The sequence below is a fragment of the Stenella coeruleoalba genome (assembly GCF_951394435.1).
Source record: "Stenella coeruleoalba genome assembly, chromosome: X".
NCBI lineage: Eukaryota > Metazoa > Chordata > Mammalia > Artiodactyla > Delphinidae > Stenella > Stenella coeruleoalba.
The window spans coordinates 38,151,623-38,161,702 of record NC_137152.1 but is presented as its reverse complement, the minus strand read 5'-3'; the positions used below and the strand labels follow the sequence as shown (position 1 = coordinate 38,161,702).

The 10,080-nt window shown below is 53.0% G+C and overlaps 1 protein-coding gene across 1 annotated transcript; it reads left to right on the top strand.

Moving 5' to 3' along the window:
* Positions 1-1,620: 1,620 nt before the first annotated feature.
* Positions 1,621-7,340, top strand: KCND1 (potassium voltage-gated channel subfamily D member 1; the record flags this gene model as incomplete). The annotated part of the gene is made up of 6 exons (XM_079911296.1): positions 1,621-2,741; positions 4,462-4,624; positions 4,727-4,810; positions 4,899-4,997; positions 5,269-5,519; positions 6,606-7,340. The coding sequence occupies 6 exons, from the start codon at positions 1,621-1,623 to the stop codon at positions 6,832-6,834; spliced, it is 1,947 nt and encodes a 648-aa protein (XP_079767422.1). The 3' UTR covers positions 6,835-7,340.
* Between the last annotated feature and the right edge of the window lie 2,740 nt (positions 7,341-10,080).

Genomic DNA, 10,080 nt, shown 5'->3' with positions numbered 1-10,080 from the left:
ACGAGGCCCCTCCCTGCCTCTCCATCTCCCGGCAAGCTCAGAGGGGCGGGGAGAGAGAGCCAGAGGAGGTGGAGAACTTGGGCAGCTCTGCAGAGTGGGGCAGGAGCTCCGGTGTTTGGTACCCCCAGCCCCACCGCTGTTGCTGCTGCTGCAGCGGGGACACAGGTGAGGACGGCCCTATGGGGAGGGGGAGGGGACCACCAACAGTGCTGTCCTTGTCCTTCCCTGGTCCAGCCCCCAGGCCCTAGCCCATCCTGGGACAGTCCTACTGGACCTTGTCCTTCCAAGCCTCCTTCCAGGGACCCAGCCCCCTCCTCCTGCCTGTGCTGCCTTCTCTCCCAGGCCTGGCTTCTCCTCTTCCTCCTCACGTCCTGCTGCCGCTGCTGCTTCTGCCGCTGCCCAGCACATACCACCAGCCCCTCGGGGTGTGGTTTCCCCAGACCAGCCCCCAACAGTGGGACGCAGCCTGATCCCGGCCTTCCTGGGCTCCTGTAAGGCCCAGGAGCCCCCCTCCCTGCAGACACACCCAACTCCCTTTCAACACCCCACCCTGCCCTCCAACCCATTTTGAGGGGGACCCCGTCTTCCTCTTATCTTAGTCTTTTTTGATTCTCTGGATGCTCTGGGGCTATGCCCAACTTCCTTCCAGTTGAGTCCCAGCCCTGAGGGGTTCTCCAGGTCCCTTCCCTACCCCCTGAACTCTTGAGAGGGTGGACCAGGCTTTCTCAGCCCCCCTGGATACCCTTCTCTACCAGACACCTCTCAGCCTCTGAAAAATAACCTGGCCCCATCTAACCCTTTAGATACCCCACCCCCTTCTCCAGCCCCGCTAGGGGGCCCCACCTCTCCTTCCTTCCCCAGAACTCCTGTAGAGTGTGGACACCCCACCCCCAGGCTATTCTTGGCAGCTCTAGGCACTCCCAAGACACCTCTCAGCCTCTTTACAAACTCCTGGCTCTGTAGCCACCCCTTAGATGCACCACCCCCTTTCCTAGATCCACGAAGGGGCTCCAACCCCCTTATCTTCTCCCCAGAAGTCTTGAGAGTTTGGACAACCCTCCTCACCTCTCTCAGTTCCTTCAGAATCCCCCTCCAGACACTCTCAGCCTCTTGCAAACACCTCTGGTTCCATTTCTACCCCTCCGGATGCCCCGATCCCCTCTCCAACCCCACTAAGCGGTTCCAGTCCCTTCTTCCTTCCCTCAGAACTCTTGAGAGTGTGGACAACTCCCCAGTGTTTCTTGCTTCATTCTAGACACCCCCAGATACCTCTCAGGCAGTGCTGACCCCTCTAGAATCATCTCAGTCTCTAAACACTCCCTCGGATCCTTTTTGGCACCTCTAGACGCTCCTCTTCTGCTCCTCTCCATGTCCCCTAGCCCCTTCTCACTCCCTCAAGACATCGCCCTGGTCCCTCTTAGACCCTCTACATGTCCCCCAAGCCCTTGCCCATCTCTCTAGGTCCTCCTCCCGGTTCCTCTTGGCCTCTCTAGACACCCCCAGTTTCCTTGTGCGAGTGGCCCAGGGCCTCTCCAAGCCTCCACCATCCTGGAGACAGCCACATTCTCCTAAAGTCCAACCCCTCCCCCACAAGTCTCCGTGGGCCTGGGGCGCGGCAGGATGGCAGCAGGCGTGGCCACATGGCTGCCTTTTGCACGGGCGGCCGCGGTGGGCTGGCTGCCCCTGGCCCAGCAGCCCCTGCCCCCCGCGCCGGGGGTGAAGGCAACTCGAGGGGATGAGGTTCTGGTGGTGAACGTGAGCGGACGGCGCTTTGAGACCTGGAAGAACACGCTCGACCGCTACCCAGACACTCTGCTGGGCAGTTCAGAAAAGGAATTCTTCTATGACGCCGACTCAGGCGAGTACTTCTTTGATCGCGACCCAGACATGTTCCGGCACGTGCTCAACTTCTACCGCACGGGCCGACTGCACTGCCCACGGCAGGAGTGCATCCAGGCCTTTGACGAAGAGCTGGCCTTCTATGGCCTGGTGCCTGAGCTCGTGGGCGACTGCTGCCTCGAAGAGTACCGGGACCGCAAGAAGGAGAACGCCGAGCGCCTGGCGGAGGACGAGGAGGCCGAGCAGGCCGGGGACGGCCCATCCCTGCCGGCTGGCAGCTCCCTGCGGCAGCAGCTCTGGCGGGCCTTCGAGAACCCACACACGAGCACCGCAGCCCTCGTTTTCTACTACGTTACCGGCTTTTTCATCGCTGTGTCGGTCATCGCCAACGTGGTTGAGACCATTCCGTGCCGCGGCCCTGCACGGCGGCCCCCGAGGGAGCAGCCCTGTGGCGAGCGCTTCCCGCTGGCCTTTTTCTGCATGGACACGGCCTGTGTACTCATATTCACAGGTGAATACCTTCTGCGGCTGTTCGCGGCCCCTAGCCGTTGCCGCTTCCTGCGGAGTGTAATGAGCCTCATCGACGTGGTGGCCATCCTGCCCTACTACATCGGGCTCCTCGTGCCCAAGAACGAAGATGTCTCGGGCGCCTTTGTCACCCTGCGGGTGTTCCGGGTGTTCCGTATCTTCAAGTTCTCCAGGCACTCACAGGGCTTGCGGATTCTGGGCTACACACTCAAGAGCTGTGCCTCTGAGCTGGGCTTTCTCCTCTTTTCCCTTACCATGGCCATCATCATCTTCGCCACTGTTATGTTTTATGCCGAGAAGGGCACAAACAAGACCAACTTTACTAGCATACCCGCGGCCTTCTGGTATACCATTGTCACCATGACCACACTTGGGTGAGTGCAGACCCTGTGTGGGGAGCTGCCCGATCAGTCAATTACACTCACCTTTTCTGTAAAATTAAAAAGGTTAGATAAATGATCTCTCTCTCTCTCTCTATTTGAACTTCAATTTGGTCATCTTTAAAAAGTGAGGGAGTTGGATTAATCTCCAAATCCCTCCCAGCTCTGACAATGCCTTAATTTTCAGGTCAGGAGACTTGGGTTCAACGATGGTCTTAGCTGCACTCTTTCTGTTGACCTTGTTTTCTCTGGGCTAGTTTTCCCCTCTGCAAAATGAGAAATGATGATCACTTCAACATCCAGAGGGGATTCAGTGACATCATGGTTATGAAAGTTATCTGAATGTTTCTGGTGCAGGATAAATAGATATTCGCTTTCTATCACCCCTTTTTCCATCTTGAGGACCCACGTCTCCCAACCCTTTAGATTCATCTGCTGTGTGGGGCACTACCTCTGTGGCTCCGTGATTCCTTGATGTTTCCCCAGAACAAGATATTTTCGGCATCATTTTTTTTTTTTTTTACTGCCAGTCCTTGAGAGGAAATGGGATAAACGCATCAAATGAAATCACCAAACTCATGTTGTTCTTAAAGACACTGTCTAGGGCAGATAACTGTGGTCCTTTTCTAAATTCCTATCACTGGGATTAGGTATGCAGTTGCTGCTCAGTATCTGTTGAACGGATACATTGGGATTACTCAGGACCTTAGTAGTAGAACAGAAAAATTGATTTGAGGTTTCTAAGAAGTAGAAATTAACTCTGGTTGGAGTTTCAGGATTGTATTGACAAATACTGAGCACTGAGAACAGGTTGGAACTGGGTATTTTGATGTCCTTTTATCCTATTCAGTCCTCACAACAACCCTGGGAGGATGTCTCATAGTTGAGGACACAGTCAGAGATGATACATCACAGAGCCAGAAATGGCCAAGTTGGAGAGACTTTTAAATGAGTCAAAGTAAAGAAATAAGGAAGAGGCATCCTGGGGGAGGGGGTGGGGGCAAAGGCCTAGAAGCTGAAGACTGCAGAGGCTGCGTTTCTTTGGAGGGGATCTGATTGGTCCTGTGGTTAGAACAAGAGTATGCTGTGTGATTTTGAGCAAATCAGTTATGGAACCTTGCTGAGCTTCACTCCCCCCACCCCCAACCAAACAAGTTGGTAAGATTGGCTCTGCTCCATCTCCATGGGAGGGGGGGTGGTATGGAGGAAGGGAGGGAGGAGTTTCAAGGCTCCCCCCCTATTTTTTAATATGAGGACAGTTTCAAGGCTTCCCCTGGGGGAATAAGATGGGGTGCTACCTAGAGAAGGTAAGACAGACACAAGCAAAACCAACAGAGCACTGCTCCCAGGACTCAGAGCCCCTTAGCTGGTTTGTGGTGGTGGGACTCTCTCTCCGGGAGGCTATATTTACTGCCTCTGACTTCCTCCTTCCCCCCTATGCTTGGTATTAATAGATTTCCAGCTGACTCAGATGCCCGGTGCATGGCTTGGATGGGGGCAGCAGATAGTAGGGGCTGAGGGCCCATTTCTCATTTGACCCCCACTGGTGGCCAGAGAGGTCATTCCCCAATTTTTGCAGAGCAAGAAACTGAGACCAGAGAGTTTGAGTGCCTGGCCAGGGTCGCAGAGTGAGTCAAGTTGGATGGGATGCAGTCGGGGACTGAGGGGTGGGTGGGTATTTTTCTTGACCTTGGCTTACCTCCCCCGGCCCCAGCTACGGAGACATGGTGCCCAGCACCATTGCTGGCAAGATTTTCGGATCCATCTGTTCACTCAGTGGCGTCTTGGTCATTGCTCTGCCTGTGCCAGTCATTGTGTCCAACTTTAGCCGCATCTACCACCAGAACCAGCGTGCTGACAAGCGCCGAGCACAGCAGGTAACTGCGCCTTCCATCTGAGTACCTCCTATTCCCCACACCCCAAGCCAGTCTACTCTTATGTTTGCCTACCTGACCTTCTATCTCCTCCTCTCTCTGTAGAAGGTGCGCTTGGCAAGGATCCGGTTGGCAAAGAGTGGTACCACCAACGCCTTCCTGCAGTACAAGCAGAACGGGGGTCTTGAGGTGGAGAGGGGCCTGGATTGGGGTGGGAGGTGAGCAGTGACGGGAGGAGGAAGGTGCTGACCTCATCCCTCTGCTCTATCCACTCCAGGACAGCAGCAGTGGGGAAGAACAGGCGCCGTGTGTCAGGAACCGTTCTGCTTTTGAGCAGCAACATCACCACTTGCTGCATTGTCTAGAGAAGACAACGGTGAGGCCTAATGAGAGGTGGTGTGGCAGAATGAAGGGGGTCCCTTTGCCAGCAAGCCAGCTCCCTCCTGGGATGGGAGGCTCACTACTAATTGTGGAAATCACACAGGGCTTCCCGGAAGAGGCCCCAGTAGAGCTGAGCCTTGAAGGATGGGCAAGGGAAGGGAAGAGAGAGCGACTTACAGAAAGGAAGGAATGGCCTAAGCAAAAGCTTGGGGGTGAGGTCAGCTTCCTTGTGGTGCCCTGTGACCATGCCTCCCTTCTGCCCACAGTGCCATGAGTTCACGGATGAGCTAACCTTCAGTGAGGCCCTGGGCGCTGTCTCGCTGGGTGGCCGCACCAGCCGCAGCACTTCCGTGTCCTCCCAGCCAGTGGGGCCTGGCAGCCTGCTATCCTCTTGCTGCCCCCGCAGAGCCAAGCGCCGTGCCATCCGCCTTGCCAACTCCACTGCCTCGGTCAGCCATGGCAGCATGCAGGAGCTGGACACGCTGGCAGGGCTGCAGAGGAGCCCTGCCCCTCAGAGGTAAGCGTGCTGACCTGCTGTGCAACCCCTCTCCCGGGGAAGCTCAGAGCTTGGACCAAGGGGTCTGAGATTTCATGACTCCAGGCCTCCTAGCAAGTCAAGCTCAAACCCAAACTCCTCCATGCTGGAAGCTTGGGCTTATCTTGTCTGGAACTCCTCATTTTTCATTTGTACTTTCAATAAACATTTATTGAGCATCTCCTGTATGCTAGGCACAATTTGGGGCATTTTGGAATTCACTTTAGTTTAGGAGTTTAGTTCAGTTTTGGCAGTGAATAGAACAGACAGAAATCCTGACCTTATGGAACTTCTATTCTAGTGAGATGAGACAGTTAAAAAACAAATACACAGATGATGCAGTGTGTTAAGTGCCAAGGAGAAAAATAAATCAGGGATGGGGGATAGAGAGTGTAGAACAGGGTGTGATGCAGTTTTAACAGTGTGGTCGGGGAAGGTTTTGCTGAGGTGACATCTGAGCTGAGATCTGAAGAAGGAGAGGGAATGAGCCACGTGGATACCTAGAGGGAGAGCTTTCCAGGCAGAGCAAACAGCCTGTGCAAAGGCCCTGAGGCAGGAATGGGTCTGCATGTTAGAGACACAGCCAGGAAGCTTCTGTAAGTAGAGTGGAGTGAGTGAGGGGGAGAGTGGTAGGAGGTAAAATCAGAAAGGAACAGAAAGGACCAGATTGTGTAGATCTTACAGTAGACTGTTGTGAGGACTCTGGCACTGCAAGGAGTAAGCACAATAGATAACACTTTTATGTGTGTGCTCATTATGTTGCAGACACTACTCTGAGCATTTTGTATCATTTATTATCTTATTTAATCTCCACAACATCTCTGTGAGGAAGAAAACATTGTTATTCCCATGCTACAGATGAGAGAAGAGAGGTTTAGAGTGGTTGAGGTGGCATCAGGACTATTTGACTCCAGAGCCCTCACTCTGCACCACCATAATTAAGGGTGCAGGGGAAGCATTTAGCACAGTGCCAGGGACCTAGTAGGCACTCAGTAAATGTCATGATCGCCGTGGCAAGTATTAAAATAACTTTTAAAGAACCTTCCATCTTCCCACCCTTATCCACAGCCGCTCAAGCCTCAATGCCAAGCCCCATGACAGCCTTGACTTGAACTGCGACAGCCGGGACTTCGTGGCTGCCATCATCAGTATCCCCACCCCTCCTGCCAACACCCCAGATGAGAGCCAACCTTCCTCCCCTGGCGGTGGTGGCAGTGGGGCCAGCAGCACCCTCAGGAACTCCAGCCTGGGTACCCCTTGCCTCCTTCCCGAGACTGTCAAGATCTCTTCCCTATGAGGGACGGGCCTGCCCATCCAGAGCGCTCTCCCAATTCCTGGGGGCTCCCTTCCAAAGCCATATTTTGGGGACGCAGAGAAGGGCAGCCTGGGGACCCCTTCTGCCCCCCACTGAGAACTATGCAATGGAGTTTCATGGAATGGCCCACCTGGTGGGGAAATAGCCAGGGAAAGGGAAACTTCCCCCACCCCAGACAGTTTTCCCTGTGGGAGGTGAAGCACTGGGCTTCCTCAGGCCCCTAGCCTCCTTGCCCCAGCACACTGGGACTGGCCCCTCTACCCAAGCGGGCCTCCTGCATGCTCCTCCCCTCAGGAGTTCTGGCCCAAGAAGAAGAGGTGAAACTTCCTCTTCTCTCTGGCTGAGCTGTGGAGGTTTGGGGGTTCATAGAAGAGAACCCTCACTTCTGATCTGGCCTCTAGAAGAAGTCCCCACCCTCCACCGGGCCCAACAACTCTCAAATTCCGAAGCTTGGAATGCAACCACAGGCTTCATGGGCTGTGGCCTCAGCAGTGACCTTGGTTCAGGGGTCAGGCTGCCTTTCCCAACACACACAGATAGCACAAACACCACCCCCCTTCCCTGGCTGCTGGAAATGGGTCCCCCGCAACCCCGTCCTCCACTGGGCCCCCAGCAAACTCTAGCAATAGCAGCTGCTGCCGTGACATTATGCAAAGCCTCTGCCCAGTTTGCTGCAATATTTACATCTGCCCTAATCATAGGGGCCACCTCTAACTACTCCTCCTTCTCTCTTCTCTGGCTTGCTTCCTTCCTGGGTTGGGCTGGAGTCTGGACTGGCTGAGATAAAAGCCTGGCAGCTGGCGAGAGCTGGGCTGTGTTTGGAGATCATGGGCTGATTCCATGTTCTTGGGCAGGAGTCCAGAAGTGGCAGGGGCTGAGGCCTGGGTTGTTCCTGAGCTCTGGGAGCTGGAGGAGGCAGGAGGAACTTCTTGATCTCCTCCTCCTCCCCCACAATGCCTTTTCACATATCCCTCTCTCTTCTCCCTCTTCGGTCACCTTCAGGAACTCTGTCTGCTCTCAGGCTGAAATCTGGCATCATCTCAGGTTCCCTGTCCCCAGCACTGTCCCTGTGGAGCTGGTGGCTGACAAAGATGTAGTTTCCATCAGTCAATAAAACCTGAGAGGAGAGACAAGGATGAGCACCTCCTGGCTCTGTGGGTTTGGGGGCTGGGTTGGGCTGGAGGGGTTGAAAATACTCCAATTTCAATTCCTTTTAACTAGTAGAAGGGCTGTTAGGGGAAAGGTATGGGAAGTGGATGGTTGCTGGTGTGTTTTGGAAGATGGGGATCTAGGAGAAATGAAAGAGGGTGGTCGAAGAGGTGAATCTGCAGCCAGTGATGTAGGCTAGGAGGTCCTGAGACATGCCCCATGGACATAATCTGCTCTAGCCCCCTCACTCACAGATGGGGAAACTGAGACCCAAAGCAGCACACGCTTGGTTAGAGGAGACTTGAACCCAGGCTTCCTGACAGCAAACAGCTCTGAACTGAACCCTGATGAAAAGCATCTCTCAGTTTGGCGAATTCCCCTTCCCTGTGGATGTCCCCTACCTGTATTCTCTCTTCTGGACTACTGGATATACTAGACTAGTGTAACTGAGCTCTGTGGAGCACAGAGAAGACAGACCTTGGATTCAGGTTGACCTGGATTCCAGTCCCTGGGTGAGAGAATCACTTATCTTCTCTTGCCTCAGGTTGCTAATCTGTGAAATAATCATTCATCCATTCACCAAATATTTATTAACTGCATATCATGTGCTAGCCCTAGGGGTACAAAAATGGGCAAAGTAGACATCATCTCTGATCTACAGAGGTGAGCATGGAAGGCAATTAAGCAATTACAATATAGTGTAGTAGAACCAAGATTAGTGGATTACAGAAGCATATAGATGGCAAGAGAACCTAACCTGGCCGAACAATGAGCTGAAGTTAGCCAGGCAAAAGACAAAAGAGTGAAAATGTTTTAGGCAGAGGGAACAGCATGTGCAATGGCCTGGAGGTTAGAGCGCCAGCTCAGGGCCTTGGGAAACTGAAGGGGTTCAGCACAGCTAGTGAGGAGAGTGTGAGACTGTGACGAGGGTGAGGATGTAGAAGTAGGCCAGATCACAAAAGGCCTTTGAAGCTATGATACAGATGTGGACTTCATCCTAAGGATAATGGGGACCTCTGAAGGCTTATAAACAGGAAAGTCATCGCTAGTTTTGTATTTCAGAAGGATTATTCTGGCTGTGGGGAGTGGGTTATAGAGAACCAGTCCTGGAGGGAGGAAGAACAGTGAGGAGGCTTTTGCAGTTGCCGAGTTGGCAAGTGATAGTGGCTTAGACGGGATAGTGGCAGTAAGAGTTGGAAAGTCAAGAGATTTCAGAGATAGGACTGGCAAGATTTAGGATTGACAGGTATGTGGGAGTTGAGGAAGAGGGAGCAGTCAGGGTTGACTCCCAGGTTTCTGCCTTGGGCAAAGGCTGGAGGGGGTGCCATTCATTCACTGTCAAAGGGAACATCAAAGCTGTTGAGCACACAGTAACAGGCACATAGTAAGTACTTGGTGAAGGTTAACTACAATTATTATCATAAGTTCAGTTTTAGATGTGTAGTGCTGGACAAATATTGAGTAGGGAGTGGGATACATGGATCAAGTGAGATGGTCCTGAGAAGATTCAATGTGATAATGTACACAGGCATTTGGCACAGTGTCCTAAACACAGTAAGCCCAGTAAACGTGAGTCTTCTCCTCCCATTAAGTCTCAAGAGCAGAAAACACCACCATAGTCTGTTTATTACCAACACCCTTCAGGAAAGAACTTCAACTAGGGTTGGCATCTGAAGGGAGACGTTTAGGTGGCACTCAGAAGAGCTTTCTGATGGCCTGTATATGGCTTGGCTCTTAAGACTGGCAGGGAGCCCTCACCTCTCACAACAACTTCTCGGTTCATGAGCTCATCTCAACTCCATAACTACTCCCTGAGGTAGTCTGGGCAGGCATTATCATTCCCGTTTTACACATGGTAACCTCAAATTTGAGACACAATGACCTCCTCAAGGTCATACAGTTGGTAATGGTCCACCGTGCCTGGGACTGAGGTCTTCCTGACTCCAAAGCCTGGGATTCTTTCCACTGCACTGCAGTGCAGACTAATTTATTGAGCACTTACTAGATGCCAGGCACAGCACCAGACGCTTTGCAAGCATTAACTTCTGATCCTTAAATTGGGATTATCATTGCCATTTT